The sequence below is a fragment of the Papio anubis genome, chromosome 16 (genome assembly GCF_008728515.1).
Source record: "Papio anubis isolate 15944 chromosome 16, Panubis1.0, whole genome shotgun sequence".
Lineage (NCBI taxonomy): Eukaryota > Metazoa > Chordata > Mammalia > Primates > Cercopithecidae > Papio > Papio anubis.
The window spans coordinates 18,173,570-18,198,831 of NC_044991.1; the positions used below are offsets into that span (position 1 = coordinate 18,173,570).

At 46.3% G+C, this 25,262-nt stretch overlaps 1 protein-coding gene across 5 annotated transcripts in view; it reads left to right on the top strand.

Moving 5' to 3' along the window:
- Positions 1-25,262, top strand: part of SYN3 (synapsin III) — a 543,931-nt gene that overhangs the window by 448,980 nt on the left and 69,689 nt on the right. For all 5 annotated transcript variants that reach the window (XM_017944545.2, XM_009217148.2, XM_009217143.4 and 2 more), the window contains one exon: positions 10,299-10,361. In XM_017944545.2, coding sequence (XP_017800034.1) covers positions 10,299-10,361 — 63 coding nt within the window. The remainder of the gene's footprint in view (positions 1-10,298; positions 10,362-25,262) is intronic.

The following is a 25,262-nucleotide window of genomic DNA, read 5'->3' on the forward strand; positions in this document are numbered from 1 at the left end:
TGTCCTCAGATCACCTATGGGGAGTGGAGAAACAGACAGTTGGAAAAAAAATGAACGTATAATTCTTTTTTTTTTTTTTTTTTTTGAGACGAAGTCTCACTCTGTCGCCCAGGCTGGAGTGCAGTGGCACCATCTCGGCTCACTGCAAGCTCCACCTCCCGGGTTTACACCATTCTCCTGCCTCAGGCTCCCGGGTAGCTGGGACTACAGGCACCCGCCACCGCGCCCGGCTAGTTTTTTGTATTTTTTAGTAGAGACGGGGTTTCAGCATGTTAGCCAGGATGGTCTCGATCTCCTGACTTTGTGATTCGCTCATCTTGGCCTCCCAAAGTGCTGGGATTACAGGCTTGAACCACCTGGCCAGAACGTATAATTCTAAATGGTGTCTAGAGCTAGGAAAAGAGAACTCTCAGAGTGAGATAGAGAAGATAACAGGAAGCACCTACTGGAGACCAGTGGCCAGGGAGGGCTTTTCAGGGACCAAATTTCAATGGAGACATGAGTATGAGATGGGACTGGCCTAGGAAAGACTGTGGGGAAGGGTCTCTCAGGGAAAAGGGGAACAGCATATGCAAAGACCGTGGCTGGAGGGAGTGCGGCACATTCCGTAAAGAACTGAAAGGCCAGTGGGCTGGAACGTAACTGGGAGGTAGGAGTCGGGCTGAGGAAGAGGAGGGAGACACAGGAGATGAAACAGAAGGCATGGGGGAGAGCTGGATCAGGCAGAGCCTTGGAGGCAGGAAATGGAGGCCAGCTCCTCCTGGAAGTCTTCCCAGACTTCAGTCCTTGATTTCCTCCTCCAGATTCTTCTCGATCTTGATTTTCCCATCACTTGCATAGGACCAGACTCTGCCTATGTAAATCTCCAGAGTCAAGAACATAGGAGGAGTTGCCTCCTTTGGTGGGAGGCTGCACAGGTCACTCCAAAGTCCTGGTTCTCTGACTCTGTGGCTTGAGGATGCGGCTGTGACAAGGCTGCCCTGGGCTTCCACTCCCGTCTCTAATCCTCCCAAGGGAACACCCAGCATGGGCACTGGGCTACCCCCACTTATTTTGGTTTCTTTGAGTTCTTTTGAATAAAGCCCTTATCTGGGTGGGGATCTCTGTTTTCCAAAATCGGTCTGCCCCTTCTGACAGGATGTCAGGCCTCTTACGCCACTGGGCAGTGCTTCACTCTGGAGTGCCCAGGCCATGTGAGCGGGACAGGGAGCCTGTGAGAGGCTGATGCAGACCTCGGCATCCCCAGGGGAACTAAATAAAGCTATTGTTGGGAAAGGAAGAGAGAAAATAGCCGGCAAGATGTTTTTTGTCCTCTGTGACCTGTCTGTGTTTGGGGAGGGGCTGGCATGTTACAAAGGGGTAGAAGTGGGAATGGCCTTCGACACCCATTTGAACAGCCTGGGAAGTTGGGGGTGGCAGGAGGACAGCAGGGCAGCAGCACCATCTTCACTGTCTGACTTCAGGCAAAGGGCTGTGTTTTCTTTCTTTCTCCCTTTCTCCCTTTCTTCCTTTCTTCCTTTCTTTCGAGTCTTGCTCTGTCGCCCAGGCTGGAGTGCAATGGCGCAATCTCAGTTCACTGCAAGCTCCAGCCTCCCAGGTTCGCGCCATTCTCCTGCCTCCAGCCTCCCGAGTAGCTGGGACTACCGCCACCGCAGCCTGGCTGTTTTTATTTTTTGTATTTTTGCTTGAGGCGAGATTTCACCATGTTAACCAGGATGGTCTCGATCTCCTGACCTTTCTTCCTTTCTTCCTTTCTTTCAAGTCTTGCTCTGTCACCCAGGCTGGAGTGCAGTGGTGCAATCTCAGCTCACTGCAAGCTCCGCCTCCCAGGTTCATGCTATTCTCCTGCCTCAGCCTTCGAGTAGCTGGAACTACAGGCGCCCGCCACCACGCCCGGCTGTTTTTTTATTTTTTTGTATTTTTAGCAGAGACGAGGTTTCACTGTGTTGACCAGGATGGTCTCGATCTCCTGACCTTGTGATCCGCCCGCCTCGGCCTCCCAAAGTGCTGGAATTACAGGCGTGAGCCACCGCGCCCGGCCAGCGCTGTGTTTTCTTATCTATAACATGGGGGAGGGAAAGGATGCTACCATCCATAAAGTGCCTGGTCCCATTCCTGGCCCTTACATGACAGTAAATACAGTCATTTTAGCCTGGAGGTAATATGGTGGGTGATTCACTCCATACGCAATGCCATGGCATCCACTTTCATTTCTTGAGCTCTAACAACTGACTTTAGAAACCGAAGCCTGGGCGACAGAGCGAGACTCCGTCAAAAAAAAAAAAAAGAATGTCTGCAAATTCTGCTGGTTGTCCCTTTAAAAATCTCCTGGCCTGGCCTGGAGGAATTAAAACACTAGCTCATAAGGACATGTGTACAAAAATGTTTAATGAGCTCTTGTTTATAGTAGCAGAGAGAGAGAGAGAGAGAATGAATAACACAGATGTCTATTAATAGGAAACCAGTGTATGTGTACATGTGTAGATGGTGCAGCTATTCTTAAAACTATCAGGATTGGCCAGCATGGTGGCTCACGCCTGTAATCCCAGCACTTTGGGAGGCCGAGGCAAGCAGATCACAAGGTCAGGAGATCAAGACCATCCTGGCCAACATAGTGAAACCCCATCTCTACTAAAAATGCAAAAAAAAATTACCTTGGCATGGTGGTGGGTGCCTGTAATCCCAGCCACTCAGGAGGCTGAGGCAGGAGAATCGCTTGAACCAGGGAGTTGGAGCTTGCAGTGAGCTGAGATCGCACCACTGCACTCCAGCCTGGTGACAGATCGAGACTCTGTCTCAAAAAACAAACGAACGAAACAAAAACAAAAACAAAAACTATCGGGATAGGACTATCTTTATTGACATGGGAGGAGGGGTATATATGGTGTGATGTTAAGAGATAAGAGCTATTTTCAAAAATACAGACAGCTGGCCGGGCGCGGTGGCTCAAGCCTGTAATCCCAGCACTTTGGGAGGCCGAGACGGGCGGATCACGAGGTCAGGAGATCGAGACCATCCTGGCTAACACGGTGAAACCCCGTCTCTACTAAAAAATACAAAAAACTAGCCGGGCGAGGTGGCGGGCGCCTGTAGTCCCAGCTACTCGGGAGGCTGAGACAGGAGAATGGCGTAAACCCGGGAGGCGGAGCTTGCAGTGAGCTGAGATCCGGCCACTGCACTCCAGCCTGGGCAACAGAGCAAGACTCCGTCTCAAAAAAAAAAAAAAATACAGACAGCCTCAGCCATATCCGTGCATACATGTTTGCAAAGATTGCACGTGGTGAGAGATGGGGAGGACTACATCCCAGCCACACTGGGGAGGTGAGATTAGTTACCTGGTCCAGAGAAGGGGAGTGGGGGAAGATAAAAGAAAATAAAAACATCTGTAGCAAAAATAAGAAAACACTTATGGTATAATATTAAGTGAGAAGATAGATGCAAAATTCTACCTCGAATAGAATTATCCTGAATAGTAAAGTATCCTGGGGGTTTTATTGGACCTATAAAAATTACAAGGTAACGTGCACCAATACAAACACTGATTTGGTTAGATGATGAGATTGTAGACAATTTTTGTCTTGAATTTCTATGGTCATTTTAATACTATTATTTCAATAAAGAAGTGTCACAAAAAAAAAAAAAAGAAAAGCTCCAGGAGTGCTCCCACTCCCTCTACCATCTCTTCCCAGTCCAAGCCCAACCAGTGGTATTTAGTGTCTTTACAATCAATTCCAAACTGGCCCCTGGCCCTTCAGTCACCCTTAGCACAAATCCATCCTGCCCATAACTGGCAGGTCACTCCCTGGTTCCAGAACTATCCTGCTTCCCCACTGTCCATCCAAGCAACCTGAACTCCCCTCTTTGGTTTCAAAGGCCCCCAATAATCTGGCCCCAAATTACCTCTTCTGTGTCCGCAGCACTAGCCTGGAGTCTTGCCAGCCCATACGTGGTTCTAAAAAGAATGCTGTTTCCAACAAGTCAAAGTAAAAAATGGCAAAGGAAATTTTCCCCTAGTATCAGGAAAATCCGTTGCTTTGGATGAATTCTGAAATGTTTTCTGTGAAATATCTTACTTAAACATTCTCAGATTTTTCTAGATTGAGGCAGGCGGATTACTTGAGGTCAGGAATTCGACACCAGCCTGGCCAACATGGTGAAACCCTGTCTCTACTGAAAATACAAAAATTAGCCGGGCATGGTGGCACACTGGTCCCTGGTGCCAAAAATGTTGGGACCTCTGCTCTGGAGATTTACACATGACCACAACCTACCCCACGCCTTCCTGCCATGCTGCCTCACTCTGGTCTTTCATTGTACAGCCCATGGGTCCAAGCAGATAGTAAACCCTCTGAGGGCAGAAATCTTGTCTCAACCTTCGGTGTGCCCCAACCAGCACAAGAACAGAACAAGTCACATACTTCTCATTCAGTCGTGCCCACAGAATTGATTTGATATTATTTTATTGACCACTATCATGGGGGGGAAGCATTTGTTACACCTCAGATATGCACGTGATTCCCAGAAAAGTGTGCCTTGATAGAGAGAGTGCTTGAGGGAGAGTCAAGACACATAAACTTGACTTCCGGTTCTGCCTTCGTGTGCCTTGAAAAACAATCTCGTCCCTCTTTGGGCCTTGGCTTCTATAAAGACATGTGTATTTGTTTTCTATTGCTGCCCTAATAAATCACTGCAAACTTAGCAGATTAAAAGAACCGCTCTCCTCCCCCTCCCGCCTTATCATCTCACAGTCCTGTAGGTCGGAAGTCCGGATGGTACAACGGGGTTCTCTGCTCAGGCTCCCACAAGGCTGAAATCAGGATGCATTCTCCTCTGGAGCTCGATTCTCCTCCAAGGTCATTCTTATCACTGGAAGGATTCCGCTTTTTGTGACCATAGGTGTGAGGTCCCCATTTTTTTTTCTCTCTCTCTCTTTTTTTTTTGAGACGGAGTCTCGCTCAGTCGCCCAGGCTGGAGAGCAGTGGCGCGATCTCGGCTCACTGCAAGCTCCGCCTCCAGGGTTCACGCCCTTCTCCCGCCTCAGCCTCCCAAGTAGCTGGGACTACAGGCGCCCGCCACCACGTCCGGCTAATTTTTTGCATTTTTAGTAGAGACGGGGTTTCACTGTGTTAGCCAGGATGGTCTCGATCTCCTGACCTCGTGATCCACCCGCCTCAGCCTCCCAAAGTGCTGGGATTACAGGCGTGAGCCATCGCGCCCGGCCGAGGTCCCCATTTTCTTACTGGCTCTCAGCCAGGGGCCACCTTCAGCTCCTGCAGACAGTCCACACACCTAAACACATGGTCCCCATTCCTCTCAAAGCAGCAATGGTATACTGAGTCTTTTACATGATTTCAACCGCTCTGACTTCCTCTTCTGCCACCGGCCTGAGAAAGCTATTTGCTTTCAAAGGCTTGTGTGATCAGATGAGGCCCATCCTTATTTTAAGGTCACCTGTGCCATATAACATAACATGATATGACAGTCTCATCACACTCACAGGCACCAGAGGTCACAGGGTGATACCTTCGAGGCTATTCCTAGAATTTCACCTACCACAACACGGTAGCATGAGGGTTCCATAAGGTAATTGATCAGGTTCTTTCACATTGAAAGCGCCAACCTATTGTCACCCTCTGACTCTGTGCTCTGGTGTGATCTCCTGGTTTTCCTTTGTTTAATTTCATTTCATTCCCTCCGTTGTCAGCAGATGCTGCCAGGCCAGAGCCTTCTCTCTCCCTCCTTAATCATCTAGTCTTCCTTTACCTCTCCCCTGACCCCCACAAAGCCAGAGTCAATTCCTTCCTCCCCTCACTTCTACTTTACACTTTAGGTTTCAGCACCATTTGGTGCTAAGCAGTTTTACATTCCTTATTTCTTCTTGCCCAAAAAGTCCTGTGAGTTAGACGTGATCATCCCCATTTTGCACATTAGAAAACTGAGGCTCAGAGAGGTTAAATATCTAATCTGAGATGAAACAGGGAGTAAATGGCAGAGCTGCTGGCACTCCCGCAACCATGCCCTTTCCAGTTCTCACCAAGGTAGCATATGATCAGACTTTAGGGGACAAAAGGGAAGAGAGAGAAAACCCATTTCCCCTCACCTCAAGCTCCACCTTAACATGAGATGAAAGTGAAGCTCCCTTAGTGATCCAGGCAGTCCCTGGACTGCTGGAGGTGCCTAAGGTCTGCATAGGTTGCCTGGGTGTGATGATTCAGCCAGGTAACAAAAGTCCTTTGGTGAAAAATAAAAGTTTATAGTAATATTGTTTATAACTGGAAAAATAGAAACCACCTGAATGTTCATCAACAAGAAATGGAAAGTGGTGATGTAATCATGAAATGGAATACTATGCAGCAATGAAGATGAATCAGTTATACATATCAATGTGCATGAATCTTACAACAATCATTTGGAAAAAAAAAAGTTTAAAAAAGTTTTTTTTTTTTTTTTTTTTTTTTTTTTTTTTTTTTGAGATGGGGTCTCACTCTGTCGCCCAGGCTGGAGTGCAGTGGTGCGATCTCAGATCTCAGCTCACTGCAAGCTCCGCCTGCCGGGTTCACACCATTCTGCTGCCTCAGCCTCTCAAGTAGCTGGGACTACAGGCGCCTGCCACCACACCCAGCTAATCTTTTGTACTTTTAGTAGAGATGAGGTTTCACCGTGTTAGCCAGGATGGTCTCGACCTCCTGACCTCGTGATCTGCCTGCCTCAGCCTCCCAAAATGCTGGGATTACAAGCATGAGCCACCGTGCCTGGCCAGGGGTATTTCTTATACTACTTGTATAAAGGTTTGCGAGTTGGTTTTTTTGTTTGTTTGTTTTTGAGACAGGGTCTCACTCTATCACCCAGGCTGGAGTGCAGTGGCACAGTCATAGCTCACTGCAGCCTCCAACTTCTGGGCTCAAGTCATTCTCCTGTCTCAGCTTCCCTAGAAGCTGGGACTACAAGTGTGTACCGTCATGCTTGGCTAATTGTTTTTCATTTTTTGTAGAGATGGGAGTCTCACTATGTTGCCCAGACAGGTCTTGAACTCTTTGTCCCAAGTAATCCTCCCACCTCAGCCTCCCAAAGTGCTGGCATTACAGGCATGCACCACTGCACCCAACCTTATAGAAAGTTTAAAATTGTCTAATATATATTGCTTGGGAATCATATGTACTAGTAGAATTACAAATAAATGCAAGAAAATAATAAACATGGAATTTATATAATGGTTACCTCTGGGATGGGAGGTATGAGAGTGTGATCAGAAAGAAGTACCTCAGGGTGGCCGGGCGCAGTGGCTCACGCCCGTAATCCCAGCACTTTGGGAGGCCGAGGCGGGTGGATCATGAGGTCAGGAGATCGAGACCATCCTGGCTAACACGGTGAAACCCCGTCTCCACTAAAAATACAAAAAATTAGCCCAGCATGGTGACGGGCACCTGTAGTCCCAGCTACTCAGGAGGCTGAGGCAGGAGAATGGCGTGAACCCGGGAGGCGGAGCTTGCAGTGAGCCAAGATCGCGCCACTGCACTCCAGCCTGGGTGACAAAACGAGACTCCGTCTCAAAAAACAGATGTAAATCAGGGGCTTCAACTGTCTAGGCAATGTTTTATTTCTTAAGCAAGCTGATGTCCATAGTATTGCTGTTTAAGGCTTTTTCCATATGTGAAATGTTTCATAATTATTATTAAGTTAACAAGTAATAACCACCAGGAGTATTCTCATCACATAATATTAAGTGGAAAGAGCAGGAAACAAGATTGGATATCTACTATACTCCCAATTTTGTAAAAACATAACAAATCAAGGGAAACTTAAATATAGATTTTTTTTTTAAAGAGCAGCAGATAATAAACCAAAACTGTTAGAAGTCTGAGGATGATTTTTATTGACTTCTTTATGGTAATTGATATCTATATCAATCAGTAAGGTAATTGATGAGGTTCTTTCAATTAATCTTATCTTATTTTCCAAAGGTTTTTTTGTTTGTTTGTTTGTTTTTTTGAGACAGAGTCTCACTCTCTCTCCCAGGCTAGAGTGCAGTGGCGCGATCTCGGCTCACTGCAAGCTCCACCTCCCAGGTTCACACCATTCTCCTGCCTCAGCCTCCCGAGTAGCTGGGACTATTTTCCAAAGTTTTTATAGTGAGTACTTACTGCTTTTGGAATCAAAATCAAATGCTGCTGTTTTTTTTTTTTTTAACGTGTATGTATTCACCATAGACACCAGGGTATGGTAAGTTTTAGCCTGAAATCAAGAAAAAAAAAATTATGGCCGGGCGCAGCGGCTTCTGGGGCTGGAATCCCAGCCCTTTGGGAGACTGAGGCAGGCAGATCACCTGAGGTCAGGAGTTCAAGATCAGCCTGACCAACATGGCAAAACTCCGTCTCTACTAAAAATACAAAAATTAGCCAGACATGGTGGCACATGCCTGTAATTCCTACTAATCGGGAGGCTGAGACAGGAGAATTGCTTGAACCCAGGAGGCAGAGATTGCAGTGGGCCAAGATCATGCCATTGCACTTCAGCTTGGGTGACAGAGTGAGACTCTGTCTCAAAAAAAAAAAAAAAAAAATTATTTAAAGTCTACTGCAGGCCACTCTAGTGCTAGACTTTAAAAGGGGACTGTTCACACCAAGCTGGGAGTCAGACAGACCCAAGTTCAAGTCCCAGCTCCACCCCTTCCCAGCAACTGACTTGAGTCTCGATTTTCTTATCTGTAAAATGGTGATTAAAATACTTTCCCTGGTTGCCTCATGAGGCCAGTGTGGGGGTAAAATGAGATGAGGGCTACAGAATGGCTTCGTGATGCATGGGCAGCCTTCTGCAGAGGCTCGGCAGCTACTACAGGACAGACCAGGCAGGAGACATCAAGAGGGCAAGGCTGGGTTCCTTCCGTGCCCACAGTGTAAGAGGACAGACAGTGCTGTCCACGGACAGCCAAGGAGAGGGGGTCAGGATGGCCCCGGCTAGGAATGGTCCACTTGGAAGGAAGTGATGTACATAACTAGGAGGGATAACCTTTGGCCTCAAGCAATGCAAAATGTACTTCTAGAAACTGAGAAAACACTCTCAAAAAATGCATGAACAACATGAAAGGGGGAAAGCAAAGCTCAGACCTGGGTCCTGGCTTCCTGGCTCCCTGGTTAAGTGATGGTGGCTGTGGGAGGTACACAATCCTCCCAGCCCAACTGTCTCACTTGTGTCGGAGGGAGAAGCGTGCACGCCTTCTAGGTCTTGCTAAGAGGCCTGATTGAAGGACAGATTCAGTATCGAGCACCTTCCCTGGATCAGGCCGTGTTCTAGGAGCTGGGGGTGCAGCAGGGAACCCACCAGGCAAGGATGCTGTCCTCAAGTGTGGCTCCCTAAGGGAGGTGACGCAGAGCAGTTGCTCATCACGGAGCCTATGTGGTGCAGTCAATAAATGCTTGTGCCAGAGGCAGGCATGGCCACGATGGTTAAGCAGCCTCGTATGGTGGCCTGGGGAGGCTTAGGGGAAGTAATGAAAGTTTTCAGGTGGTTGAAGTGTTATTTGAAAGAATAATGGGCCTGGCGCAGTAACTCACGCCTGTAATCCCAGCACTTTGGGAGGCCAAGGCGGGCGAAACGCTTGAGGTCAGGAGTTAGAGACCAGTCTGGCCAACATGGTGAAACCCCATCTCTACTAAAAATACAAAAATTAGCCGGGCATGGTGGCAGGTACCTGTAATCCAAGTTACTTGGGAGGCTGAGGCAGGAGAATCGCTTGAACCCTGGAGGCGGAGGTTGCAATGAGCCGAGATCGCGCCATTGCACTCCAACCTGGGCAATAAGAGCAAGACTTCATCTCAAAAAAAAAAAAAAAAAGAATAATGTAAGACAGGACTATGCTAGGAATCTTTAAGCTGCCATTCACTGAGTGCCACACATGTAATAACTCAATCCTCACAGCAGCCCCATGGGATACTATTATTATGATCTTCATTTAACAAATGAGGAAAACAGAGGCACAGGTCAGTGCAGTGACTTGCCTGAAGTTGCATAGCAGTAAAGCCAAGATTGGAAACCAGTCGGTTTGTCCTACTCCATTGTCTCTGCAGCTTGGTGGGTGCCCCAGACAAGCTGGTCTTAAGAACTCAGAGCTTCCTTTGGAAGCCAAAAGCACTGACACTGAGAGTGTCTGGGCCATGGCAGGGTGACCATCTGTCAAAGCATTCTTATGGGGATTTCCGACCATATCAGATGAATGGATCTTTCTATGGAACAAACAGCACCCAGAGCCTTGGTGGCAATGCTCTGAGATGCTAAGAGTGACTTCTTCTTGTCTCTTTCAGGTCACAGCCCCACATTTCCCGGTGGTGGTCAAGCTGGGACATGCCCACGCTGGAATGGGAAAGGTATGAGAAAGAGCCCTTCTACTCAGAGTGGACACACTTAGAGATTCCTCAGACTACCTGTTCCTCTCTCCCCCTGTCCCCCGTCAACCCCTTAGCACAGGCACCCAGAACAGAATGTTAAAAAGAATCCACAGTACATCTCCCTCCCCTCCCAGCCCACCTTCCTCGGAGCTCCTGGTGCACAGAACATCTCTCCAGTTCGGTCCATCCTCGCCAAACCCTACCTGGAATTGCTAACTAATCATTCTCTATGATTGCGACTCGAGAAAGGGATGTAGAGCATTTTATTGACTGTAATTCTTTTGTGAGGGGTTGCTGCCATCATCTCCACAGCCTTGTTGTAAGCCCATGTCTTACTTACCTCTGTATTACTGTATTAGTCCGTTCTCACACTGCTATAAAGAAATACCTGAAACTGGGTAATTTTAAAGAAAAGAGGTTTAATTGGCTCATGGTTCCACAGGCTGTACAGGAAGCATGGCTGGGGAGGCCTCAGGAAACTTACAATTGTGGCAGAAGGCAAAAGGGAAGCAGGCCCGTCTTACACGGCTGGAGCAGGAGGAAGAGAGAGAAGGGGGAGGTGCTACACATTTTATTTTGTTTTTGAGACAGAGCCTCACTCTGTCACCCAGGCTGGAGTGCAGTAGCTTGATCTCGGCTCACTGCAACCTCCACCTCCCAGGTTAAAGTGATTCTCATGCCTCAGCCTCCCGAGTAGCTGGGACTACAGGTGCGTGCCACCACACCCGGCTAATTTTTGTATTTTTAGTAGAGACTGGGTTTCATCATGTTGGCCAGGTTGGTCTCAAACTCCTGACCTCAAGTGATCCACCTGTCATGGCCTCCCAAAGTGTTGGGATTACAGGCCTGAGCTACCACACCCGGTCACACACTGTTTAAAAGTGCTACACACTTTTGAACAACCAGATCTCATGAGAACTCACTGTTACAAGAACAGCAAAGGGAAAATCCGCCCCCATGATCTAATCACCTCCCAACAGGCCCCTCTTCCAACAATGGGGATTATAATTTGACATGAGATTTGCGTGGGGAGCCAAATCCAAACCATATCAATCACTGTAGGACTGACACCTAGAAAATGACAAACACATCTGGCTCCGTGGAAGAAGCCCCCAGAGTCAGTTAACTGCAAAAGTCAATAATATACTATATTTCACACAGTCACATATAACATCCTGACAAACTGTATTGGTCAGACTGTTTCAGTTGCAAGTGCCAAAACGTTCAAGATATTAGGATGTCTGAGGTAGTTCTTGGTAGATTCGAGCAGAGCTGGATCCAGGAGTTCAAATGAAATAGAGCCTGATCTCCCTCTTTATCTCTTGGTTCTGTTCATCTCTACTTGGCGTTTTCTTCAGATGGTCTAAATGGCTGTGAGCCACCCAACCTGGTCCCTAAGCTCACCATCTCTAAAGGATAAAGACCCTCTTTTTGTCCAGCACCTCTATATCTAATCCCATGGAACCTTGTTTGGATCAATGTGCTTGGCCTCAACAATGGGATGTGGAGATGGTTTAGCCCCAGTCAAACCATATGCATCAGAGTCCCACAGGAAAGGGGGCACTGGGTCTCCCACAGTTTGCCTCTCAAGCCTCTGGCTCTGAAGCAAGTGGGAACATGTGGATCTCAGTACCTGTCACTCACATTGGAGGGGACTTGAGCCCAGACACAATGCCTAACACAGTGGATCCTAGATAAAGTACAGCTGGAGCTAAACAATGTGGGGCCAAGTAGACACCTTGCTTTGAGTAGGCCCACCCAGACATGAATAATTCTTCACCTCACACCTGTAGTCGTCCCCACCCTGTTATGCCTTCTGTATGCCTAAACTCCATTCCCTTCAGGCAGTCTAAAAAGGAATGGGTCAGCCGGGCATGGTGGCTCACACCTGTAATCCCAGAACTTCGGGAGGCCAAAGAGGGCGGATCACCTGATGTCAGGAGTTAGAGACCAGCCTGACCAACATGGAAAAACCCTGTCTCTACTAAAAATACAAAAATTAGCCAGGCATGGTGGCACATGCCTGTAATCCCAGCTACTCAGGAAGCTGCAGCAGGAGAATCTCTTGAACCCGGGAGGCGGAGGTTGCGGTGAGCCGAGATCATGCCATTCATTGCACTCCAGCCTGAGCAACAAGAGTGAAACTCCATCTCAAAAAAAAAAAATAAAGAAAAAAAAAAAAAAGAGGGGGGGGAATGGATCCGGCAGGTCAGGACATGGCCCACAGCTTGGACATCTGCATAAACTTGAGCGAGTTACCATCTAACTTCTCCTGTTTCCCTCAGCAGTCAAACGATAATTCTAATAACCACCTTTTAAAAAGAGTCCTCCCTTCAGAATATATCTCTCTAGAAAGTACACAACTTGAGGGCAGGAAGTTCTGCCTGTTTTTCCACTGCTGCATCCCAGGGCCCTGAGTGGCACCCGGTACACAGGAGCCCCTGTGTCCTACTTCTTGCTTGGGTGGATGAATGAATGAACCTCTCTTTAGCCATCATGCTATGTCTGCCCCCCAGTTCCCTCGCCTCCCACTCCCTCTTCCACCCCTGCATATGGCTCCAGCCCCCTTCACTCCACTAAAGCTGTCCGCCCAGTGGTCTCCAGTGATCTTCTGTTGCTAATTCAGTGGGCACTTTTCTGTCCTTATTGGAATCCCCCTCTCTCTATAATTTAACGTGGCTGACCATCCTTCTGTCCCAAACTCTCTTTATAGTGGCCTCTGGCGCTTGCTCCTTTTCTGGCTTTCCTCCTTTCTGTCTCTGGCCACTCCTTCTTCATCTCCTTCAAGAACTTTTCTTCTTGCATCATGCGTAACCATGGCTATTCCATCTGCACACCATCCCTGAGTGCTCTTGTCAACTACCTCAGCTTCAGCTGCCATCTGCATGCCAACAGACTCCCGAGCTGCCTTTTTCCTTCCCAGAGCATGAGGCTCTTATATCCAGTTATCTCCCCTACGTCTCTATTTTGTCTCCCATGGAAACCTCAGACTCTAAACATCCCAGACCAGGCTCAGCATCTTCCCAGACACCCTCACCTCCCTCCTTCTCCTCCTCCTCCTCCTCCTCTGCTTCCTCCTGTGACCTCCATCTCTGCAGCAGGAACCACCAGTCATTCGGTTGCCTCAAAACAGAAATCTGGGAGTCATCTCCCCCTCCTCCATGTCCAGATGGTCTCCAAGTCTTGTCAATTGCCCCTTGTTAATGTTTCTCTGACCTGTATCTTTCTCTCCACCCACTGCCACCATCTTGGACAGCTCTGGCAAAGTCAAAGCATTCCCAAGAATTAAACTCTGTGCCTAAAGCTTAAAATAATCCCCAAATGACATAAAAAGAAGGAAATACTTAAAGAGATGAGAAACTCAGGTCCAGAAGGGCCTCCCAAAACATTTAAAGGAGGGGGCACTCCAAGGATTAAAAAAAAAAAATGACACAGACCAGAATAAACTGAGGTTTGCAAAAATGCTGAGATCAAGGGAAAAGGACTTTTCTCCTTATGTTTGGAATGAGAAAACTTGCAGGAGCAGTCTAGACCAAGTTGACGAAGCAAATGATGTCATGTTCATAGCTGAGAGAGAGAAAAACAAAGCTGGTACCTCCTGTGGTACATTTACCATCTCTTGAGAGTAAAGATTGTCCTCCTGGAGACAAGCAAAGAGAACATTCCTAGAAGAAAGCTGGTAAGGAGGCTGTCAATGAGCTCAGTGTTGCTTGAAATCTACCCAGGCCTCCATGGATGGAATTGCTGGCCTATCCCAAACTATACTTCACTCCCTTGTTCTTTTACACTTGTGGTGCCTACTCTATGCTGAGAATCAGAAAATCAATAGGACCCAGTCCCTGTCCTCAAGGAATTGGAGAGATAGTCGCATAAATATGCATCATGTGTTGTTGGGGCCTGGTAGAAGGCTGTGCAGAGGGTATGAGGCTTAGAGGAAAGAACTTAATTCCACCTAGATGGAAAAGGCATCCTAGGAGAATTGAGGTTTGATTTAGAAAGACAAGTGCATGGCCTTCATTGGTGCTGGTGATTAAGAGCATGCCCAGAAAAGGACAAAACTCAACTAGGAAGAGGAAACCTGGCATCAGGGAAACTGCATGCGGTTGGGTGTGCCTGGAGATTTAAGAAATCCTAACAAACAAAAAAGACTAGAAGACAAGAGATGGAACAATTACCCCCTTGTATTAAAATTTAAAAAAATAGTGGACATCATGAGAAACAGAAATCAAAATATAGTGAAACTCTCATGCCATTTTGGGAGTGCTTAGACAGTGGTCCATATTCATGGGGCTACCATAAGTTCCTTAGAAGTCAGTCAGGTTAGACAAGTGGTTGAGAGGAAAATGATCTGCCCCCGGGCGGGAGGCATTTGGACGTGTCTGGAGGAAATTTTATTTGTTATAACTTGGGGACGGTGAGGGTGTAGTACTGATATCTACCAGGTAGAAGCCAGGGGTGCTGTAAACATTCACAGTACATAAGACAGCTTCCCACGACAAAGAATGGTACTGCCCCAAAATGTCAATACAGTCGATCCCACTTATCTGCTGGCGATACATTCCAAGACCCCCAGTGGATTCCTGAAACCACAGATAGTTCTGAATATCGTTTATTCCTCTACATGCCTATGATAAAGTTTAATTTATAAATTAGGCACAGTGCTCTTGAACTTTGGGGCCACTATGAAGTAAAATAACAGTTACTTGAACATTCTATGACAATGTATCCGGTAACTGAGATGGCTCCTACGTGGCTAACGGGTGGGTGGCATATACAGCACAGACGTGCTGGACACAGCGATGATTCATGTCCCAGGCAGAATGGAGCTGGATGGTACAAGATTTCATCACGCTACTCAGGATGGTGCGCACTTTAAAACGTCGGAATTCTTTATTTCTGGAATGTTCCATTTAATGTATTTGGACCGCAGTTGACCGTGGGTAACCGAAACCACAGATAAGAAGGGACGACTGGAGTATCAAGATTGAGAAACATTGGACAAAACTAACTTCATTTCCTTTTTTGGAGATTTTACCAGACTAGAAACCAGAGGAAGCCGTGGTGACAACAGAGTTCAACATGTTTCAAAGCATGTTCTGAAGAATTATAATTACTCAGGATGCCAAAATATATTTTTGTCATATAGGTTTGGAAAACTCTGCATTAAAGTAAGCTTTTAGTGCAGAACTTCTTAGAGTCATAAATTTTGTCATATACATTGTGGGGGTATAAGAATATGGAAAAGTAAGCAGAAATTCCCAGATTTATCTGACTCCAGAAACCTTTGGCCATTTTCTGTTGAGATGGTTGTCCTTTTATTAATTTGTAAGAACATCTCGCATTTGAAGAACATTAATGCTTTATCATACTTTGGAACTGTTTTCTCCTTTTGACAATGACCTGTTCGCCTTATTATTCAGTTTTTAGCAATTTTAAAAGTTTTTTTTAAATGCAGCCATATGTCTCCATGTTTGGAAGCAGATTGTTATTATAGCGGCTAAGGGTGTTTATTTGAATCTAGGTCACACCACCTAATAGTTTTGAGACCTTAGATAAGTTGCCTCCCCCACTTTAGTTTCTTCTTACGTAAAATGAACGTAGTAATAGTATGAGCTTCATAAGCTGGTTGTGAGGATTAAGAGACATTATGTACGTCAAGCACGTAGCTCAGTGCCTGGAACAAGTGGGCACACCAGAAATATGACCTGTTGTCATTAAGAATGTTCAGACCTGCTCTGGGGACCCAAAATCCAACCTAAGTCAGTAGGGGAGATACGACTAAATAGCATCATATGTCAGAGACTTTATTTCACTTGGCTACAAGTTTAGTATGACTCAGATGAGGACTGGGTTGCCAAAAGCTCTAATCAACAAATGCCAAATAAATAGATGAAAATAGGCTCAACTTTATTAGTCATCAGGGAAATGCAAATTAAAACCACAATGAGTTGCCACTTTATAGCGACGAGAATAGCCAAAATTAAAAAGATTAATAATGTTAAGTGTTGGTGAGAACATGGAACAATTGGAACACACACGCAGAAAGTATAAATGTTTTGTAAAAGCATAAATTTGTACAACCACTTTGGAATATAGCTTCATATTGCCTACTAAGCTGATTACACAGGAGCTATATCAGGTATAGCCAACCTAAATACATGAATGTGTGACTGATGCACATGATTATACTAGCTTTGTTTATAATTGCTGAAAATTCATGTGTCCATTTAACAGAATAGATAAATCAATTGCAGTATATTCATATAAATGGAATATTTTCAGCAATAAAAATTAATGAACTACAACTACATATAGCAACTTGAATGAATCTCACAAATGCACCATTTAGTGAAATAAGTCAGAAACAAAAAATTGACTATTTCTATAGTTCCATTTATACAAAATTAGAAAACCAGGAAAACATAACTATAGCATTAATTCACATACATATTTAGGTGATAAAACATCTAAGAAAAGCAAGAGATTATCACCATAAAAGTCAGAACAGAAGTTATCTTTGGAGAGGAGGGAGGGGATAGTCATGGAGATGAGGCAGAAGTGGGCAAAGTTCTAGTTCTTGATTTAGGGGGTGGTTTTGTGGGTATTAGCTTTGTGATAGTTCATTGAATTGTTGTTTTTGCCCTTCTTCATAGTTGTGCTATATTTCAAAATAAGATTTAAAAACCATAGTTCACTCTTAGGATATATGAATGGAAAGATGATACCCAAAACGAAAATGAGAGCCCTGCACCTAGCTGGCCAGTCCACAGCCAGAAGATTGTGTTGTTCTGGGTTGCACCAATTTTGGGTATTTGAGAGGGATAGTGACAAATTAATGTATGGAAGAATGAACCAAGTAGTGAATGGATGAGGCATATACCCCAGAAGAACTAGAGACAGTGTGACCAGCATCTTCAGAAACATGGAGGATTGTCACAGGAAGATAGATTAGACCAATTCGACATAACATCTAGTGGGCAGTGTTGGGACCCAATCAGTGATATCAGTCCTGTGGAAAGAGCAACTTTCTAACAATCAGAGGCAAATCTTACTGGACTGCCCCTTTAGGTAAGAGGTTCTCATCACTGGACAGCTGGAGCAAAGATGAGAGAGTTAGGAAACTTGTTGAGAGTTTCAAGAGATTAGGTATTATGTGAGGTTCTTAGCCTGAGATGTTTGCACCCTCTGAAATAGAGACAAACTTGTATGTGTGTTTATGTGTGGATGTGACATGAACATTTTGGGAGAAAAGGGTCCATAACTTCCTTCAGCTTCTCATTAGTCGCCTACGACCAGCCCAATTAAGACACCATGGAGGTGACCCTTACATTATCCTCCAATGATGAGATTCTGTGGTTTTAACCAATGTTACGAGCAGTCCATTGGAAGGAATTGCACAATATCATGTTGATGCACAGCAGGCAGCCCCACAACTGGGACTTAGCCTGGGAAGGTTCTTGGCTTTGTTCAGGAAAGAATTCAAGAGCAAGAGAGCAAGCCAGTGGTAGAAGAAAACAGGTTTATTGAGTCAGCAGTGTTACAGCTCCGTGACTGCTCCTGCAGAGCAGGGCTACCCCACAGGCAGTGTGTTGAGAAAAGGAGCTCGGGGCAGTGTTTCAGTCATATTTACACCCATTTTTAATTACATGCAAATTAAGAGGCAGGTTATTCAGAAATTTCTAGAAAAGGGGTGGATCTGTCAATTCCATGGAAAGAGGCAGTAACTTCCAAGTTACTGGCAAGGGTAAACTGGCATGGCACTGGTGGGCATGTCTTATGGAGAGGTGCTTTTGCCTCTTCCCTGGTTCAGCCAGTCATCAGTCTGGTCTGGAGTAAAGACCTGCCTCCTACCTCAGTGTTTCCATCATAACAACCCTGTGAGGTGGATATTATTAGAACTTCTGTTTTACAGATCAGGAAACTGAGGCACAAGCAGTAAATGGAGGAGTGGGGCACAACCCTCAGGCAGTCTGGCTGAGCTCAGGGGAGTGACATGGTGCCAGGTATTCTAACACTCCGCCTTGCAGGCACAGGGTTTGTTGTCCTTCAAAGAAGACCCTAGAATAATGAGTGACAGGTTGGGAAACCTCTGCAGATACCCCTGACTGTCCCGGGTGATGAGGGGGCCGCTCCTCCATGCGATGTTTCCAGCAGCACCGGCATCTTGCACACCCTGACTTGGCCAGGTTCACTGCTGTCATCAGCTCCAAGTGACCTGGACTCGGATCCCTTCTCTTAGGCTGACTCACTTAATGAGCTTTCCGGGCATGGTTGGCCTTTGGAGTGGGAGTCGGTGGCCCAATAACACGGTGATGAAGAGGGAGTATTAGAAAATGAGCAAATAGAGGAATGGATCCCAGGCGAACAGTTAAGAAATCAAAAGGTTCCCTGCAACTGGGAGACTGCCAGAGAGGAGAGTCTTTCTGTGTTTCACACATCAGCAGAAGTCCAGCCAAAAGTGAGCAGAGGAGAGGCACCCACCCACGAGGTGTTCGGGGGCGGGGAGTTCTGGGGCCCAGCCAAGCCACGAGGGACCCCCCACCCCACCACCCACTGCCCTCCCTCTCAATCCCACCTCCCTCCCTATGTCCTCTTTCACCCACCCACCACTCCCTTTTGATGGCCACCGGCCTCCTTTATTCTCCGCTTCTCTCTTTTTTTTTTTTTTTTTTTTTTTTGAGACAGAGTTTTGCTCTGTCACCCAGGCTGGCGTGCAGTGGTGCGATCTCGGCTCACTGCAACCTCTGCCTCCTGGGTTCAAGCAATACTCCTGCCTCAGCCTCCTGAGTAGCTGGGACTACAAACGCAGGCCACCATGCCCAGCTAATTTTTATATTTTTAGTAGAGCTAGGGTTTCACCATGTTGGCCAGAATGGTCTTGATCTCCTGACCTCATGATCCACCCGCCTCGGCCTCCCAAAGTGCTGGGATTACAGGCGTGAGCCACCGCGTCTGAACTAGTCTCTGCTTCTCATGGGCACAGTGGGCCCTCGGGAGGGAATACATCAGTCCCCTACACCTTAGTGAAGACTTTAGGCACTGTGCTGCCTTTACACAGCCTCTGCAATGAAGTTGTCCTCTCCACAAGCGCAATACACACAGTCCGTCCTCATCATTCACAGACTCCATGTTTGCCAGTTCATCCACTTGTGAAAATTCCTCTGTAGCCCAAAATGAAATCTCACAGTGGTTTTGTGGCCATTCATGGACCTGCTAAGAGTGGTGAAAAATTTGAGTCAAATAACACTCTGTCTCTTGGTTTCAGCTCTCAACCCATAAGCAGGTGTCCTTGCGGTCTATTTGGTGCCACATTTATGCATTTTTGTGCTTTTTGTTGATGATTTCACTGTTTTTCATTTTAAATGCCCTCGAAGTATAGTGCTGAAGTGATGTCTGGTCTTCCTAAGTGATATTCTTTATGGAAAAAAATATATGTGTTAGATAAGTTTCATTCAGGCATGAGTTATAGTACCATTGGCATTGAAGATAAGTTTCATTCAGGCATGAGTTATAGAACCATTGGCATTGAGTTTAATGTCAATGAATCAACAATATATATTAAGATGTCTTTTAGCAGAAACACGTATAACGCAAGTTTGTATATTCATCACTGGATGAAAATATTGTGACCAGAGGCTTAAAGGAACCTAACTCTGTATTTCTCCTAGGAGCAATGGGGTGTTCACCACAACTTTATAAGGCATAACTACCATTAATAATGAGAATCAACTGCATGTGTATATTTGCATGTGTGTGCGTGTGTGTATATATATATATAAAAGACACACATGCCCATTAATAATGAGAATCAACTGCGTGTGTATATTTGCATGTGTGTGTGTATATATATATATAAAAGACACACATGCCCATTAATAATGAGAATCAACTGCATGTGTATATTTGCGTGTGTGTGCGTGTGTATGTGTGTGTATATATATATACACAAAAGACGCACATGCCCATCTTGTAAAGAGTCCTTAAATTTGTTTCCTGCCTTTGAAAGCTAAAATGCCATGATTCTAGGCATAAGCAGAGCTAACTGAAACAGTCATCGTATGCTTCTGTGTAATCTGATGTTCACCTGTTGAAGGCAGGACCATCTGGATCATGAAGTCATTTTTTTTTTTTTTTTTTTTTTTTTTTGAGACGGAGTCTCGCTCTGCTGCCCAGGCTGGAGTGCAGTGGCCGGATCTCAGCTCACTGCAAGCTCCGCCTCCCGGGTTCACGCCATTCTCCTGTCTCAGCCTCCCGAGTAGTTGGGACTACAGGCGCCCGCCACCGCGCCCGGCTAGTTTTTTGTATTTTTAGTAGAGACGGGGTTTCACCGTGTTAGCCAGGATGGTCTCGATCTCCTGACCTCGTGATCCGCCCGTCTCGGCCTCCCAAAGTGCTGGGATTACAGGCTTGAGCCACCGCGCCCGGCCCCATGAAGTCATTTTTTAACGAGGGTTTAAAGCCAAAATCTCTATGCGAGATCTTCCTCTGCCACCTCCTGCATCCACACACCATCCTTGGTTCACTGGAAAGAGCCCTGGCCTAGGTTTGGGAAATCTGGGTCATCCTTCCAGCCTCACACTCCCTAGGACCAGCAGTAACCACCCGTGCCAGTCACTTAAACCTATAAATGCAATTTCCCCTTATTTCATGATTTTCCTCACTCAATCACTTGGGACAGCTAGCGAGTAAAAGTGCATTAGAAAGTCTAAAGCTTCATAGAAATAGGAGATGGGGAGATAAGTAAAAGAGAGTATGGGCTTTGGGCTTAGACTGATGCTGGTGAAAACCAACTGATGGCTGGGGTTCTGAGTTTGGCTCTACCGTTTGCCAGCATTGTGACCTTGAGCAAATTTCTTAACTTCCCTGGGTCTCAGCTTCTCTGGGATAACTCAGAGCAGATTACGTGGATGAATAAGGACAGAGAAGGAGGATATTAACAATTCCCAAGTGCCCGTGCACCACAGTGAGTGCCTTGTGCATCTCCTCTAACCTTCAGAGGCATGCCAGAGGTATTTCTAATCCCTGTTTTATAGAGGTACCAACAGTCATTCTGCCCAAGGTCACAAGTAAGTGGTGGAAGCAGAATTTGGACTGAGATTGGCAGCCCTTTTCTACTTGCTGCCGGGGACTCTCAAGAACACCCTGGTGGAATCATCTCTTCCCAGTACAAGGCAAGGAGCCAACTTATTTGGAGAGTTTATTTATAAAGAATTTCACAAGGCCCCACCCGAGAAACATGTCAGTACCTTTGAGACCAGCACTGACCTTTTGCATATGAACTGCTCTTGTGTTTTGGTCAACTGATCTCACATCAGGCCTGAGGCCAAGACCCAGAACATTCATTTCAAAAGAATGATTAAAAAAAAGAAGAAGAAAGAAAGAGTACCACTCCCTGGCACTGTGTTTTAAAGACAGTGTGCACCATCTATAAGCCCCATTTTGTCAAGAGGGACACAGGCCCAGGAACAGACTCGTTTGGAAGAAATAAATTGCCTGTTCTTATGAACACTGATGCACAGGACCCCCTCCATGAAAAACAAAGAATATCACTTTTTTTTTTAACTGACAGACATTGAAAAGCATTAAGATTTCCTTTTTTCTTTTTTCTGTTTTCCTGGTGATGTCTGTTGAGCCATCCTGACATTGCATCTAACAAAAGCCAGAGAATTCTTCTCCTTAGGAGACCCTCAGACAGAAGAGGGACACACATCACCCAGTGGGGTGGGGAACATTATAATTTACCATACTCCAATCACCAAAAGCTCCTTGCTTTTCCCCAGCATCAGCCAGTCACATACAATTTACAAATTTGTAAACTTTTGAGGCTCCCAGCAGTCCTTTGAGGTGGATATTGCATCATGATGTAATCGTAATCGGTTGGTTTGCCCGATGCACAGCAAGTCAATAAGCCAAGGCAACAGGGATTGCAGCAAAGAAAGAGTTTAGTAATCATAGGGCAGCCAAACAGGGAAACAGGAGGAAACCTCAAATCCACCCCTCCTGGGAGTTTGAAGCCAGAGATTTCAAGGGGTTTGGAGTGAGCCAAGGTGTCGGGATTATTGATTGGTCAAAGAGTGCAGAGTAAAGCCATGGGACAGGGAAATGAAGAAACCGCGTTCTCATGCTGATTCGATTCCTCTGTGGGTGTTTTCAAACTGGTTGGCATTAGCTGTCCTGCTGGAATTCAGGATCTGAAGAACATCTTAAGCAATTCTTAAACAAAAAGCCTTAGAAGTCCATGGTCACTGATTGTAGCTATAGGAACAATAGGGATATAAATCAATTCGTGAACAAAAACCTATGATTCTAAGGTTAGAAATCCTACCTATAGGAACAATGAGGATGCAGATGGTCAGTATCTAGTGCTGCCTGACTCTCAGTTACAAGGAAGTGGGCCAAAGTGTGGCCTGATTCGTGCTTAATAGACCTGTATTTCTGCACAGGACCCAGCATGTAATTCTTGTTAACCCTGTGAGGACAGTTTCAATAATACTCATTTTACAGATGAGATAAGCAGAGATCAAAGAGGAGAAATGATTTGCACAGGGCCGCATATCACATGCACACGTTCTTTCCACTGGTTCTGGCATCCATGCCAGGGGAGGTAAGACTCCAAAGAGTTCCGCCAGGCCTTTTGGAACACAGCCTGTGTGGCTACTGAGGGCTTCTCTAGCCAAAATGCTCAGGCACAGCCCGTTCTTATCATCAGTAGGCATGAGAAGCATGATCCTAAAACCAGGGGAGGCCCCCTGCCCTACCGAGGTCTGGGGCACAGGGCAGCCTTCCAGCAAAGCTTCCAGGAAGTAAAACCAGCCGCATCTCTGGAATCTTGGAAATAGCTGTACTGGGGAGAAGCTGGCATCACTGCTGACAGGTGGCCATGGCAGGCTTGTTTTCCGGGAAGACCAGAGATGATGCAGACCATGGGTTTTTACATTTTGGGGTGTTGTCTGTGGCCATGTGTTTGGGGTAGGGGAAGCAGCTTTCTAAAATACAAACATCTGCCTCTATTAAGCCTCCAGATCCATAGGACACTAGTAGCCGACCCTGATCTCTTGCTTGACTCTTGGTCTTCAGCCCCAAGAGAACTCCATACCAACAGCTCCATCCTCCAGGGGTGAAGCTGGAAGACGAAGGAGGCACTGTGATGGGCCAGTGAATGCTACTCAGTCTTGTTCACATCATGACACTCCTAGAAAAGAGTGGTAGTTATACAACTCAGCAGGTCGATGGAGGAGGCTGCTAACAGCCGAAGAGAAGGACCTAGAGGCCCCTGGCCGCTCCAACAGATAACTCCAGTCAGTAGCCAAGGGCACCGATTCAGACGATCTGGACAATGGGCCCTGAAGTCAGACAGTCCTGAGCTCCTTGACAGTCTTGCTACTCAGTGTGCCCTATGGAGGTACTGGCAGCATCCGTATCACCTGGGAGCCCCTTAAAAATGCAGAACGTAGGCTGGGCACAGTGGCTCACACCTGTAATCCCAGAAGTTTTCAGGAGGCTGAGATGGGAGAATCACTTGAGTCCAGGAGTTTAAGACCAACGTAAGCAGCATGGTGAGACCCACCCCCACCCCCAGCCCATCTCTACAAAAATTAAATAAATAAATAAATAAATAAATAAATAAAAATGAGCTGGTTGTGGTAGCATGTGCCTGTGGTCCCAGCTACTTGGGAGGCTGAGGTAGGGGGATCACTAGAGCCTGGGAAGTTGAGGCTGTAGTGAGCTGTGATCACACCACTGCACTCCAGCCTGGGCAACAGAGTGAGACCCGGTCTCAAAAAAAAAAAAGGAGAGGGGAGAATGCAGACCTGTTTCCAGACCTGCCAAATCTGAATCTGCATTTTTAACAAAATGCCCAGGTGATTTGCAGGCTATTCAGCATAACCACTGGTTTTGACCAAGGGATGCAAACTCAGATGCCCAAGGGACCAGGCATTACCATGAGTCAGAAGCCCAGGCTGGGAGTTTGAGGCTATCCTGCAAGGGAAGTCACAACTTAGCCCCAGCCAGGGAAGCCTGATTTCCAGATTCTTTTATAACAATCAATTCTCAGGCTGGGTGTGGTAGCTCACACCTGTAATCCCAGCACTTTGGGAGGCTGAGATAGGCAGATCACGAGGTCAGGAGTTTGAGACCAGCCTGGCCAGCATGGTGAAAACCCATCTCTACTAAAAATGTAAAAATTATCCAGGTTTGGTGGTGCACGCCTGTAGTCCTAGCTACTTGGAAGGCTGAGGCAGAAGAATTACTTCAGCCCAGGAGACGGGGGTTTCAGTGAGCCGAGATCATGCCACTGCACTCCAGCCTGGGCCATAGAGTGAGACTCCGACTCAAAAAAAAAAAAAAGGAAAGAAAAAGAAAAAAAGAATCAATATTGGCAACTAATTTAAAAATCTTTTGAAACACTGTATACGTCAAATAAAACAGCCAGCCACCCACTTAGGGTATCTTAGGGTGCCAGTTTAGTGACCCCAGCTTCAGACAAAAGACACTGAGTTTGGCCTTACCCTCTCTGTACAGGGGACCATTGAGCTTAATGGTTAAGGCCACAGGATGTACAAACCTAAGAGTTTAAATCTTACTCAGCCAATTCCTAATTATATAACCTTGAGCGAGCACTTGACTTGCAATCTTTGTTTTTCTCACCTATAAAATAGCCTCAATTGGCCGGGAGCGATGGCTTATGCCTATAATCCCAGCACTTTGGGATGCCAAGGTGGGCCAATCACCTGAGATCAGGAGTTCAAGACCAGCCTGGCCAACATGGCGAAACCCGTCTCTGCTAAAAACACAAAAATTAGCTGCTGGGCATAGTGGTGGGCGCCTGTAGTCTCTGCTACTCACGAGGCTGAAGCACAAGAATTGCTTGAACCTGGG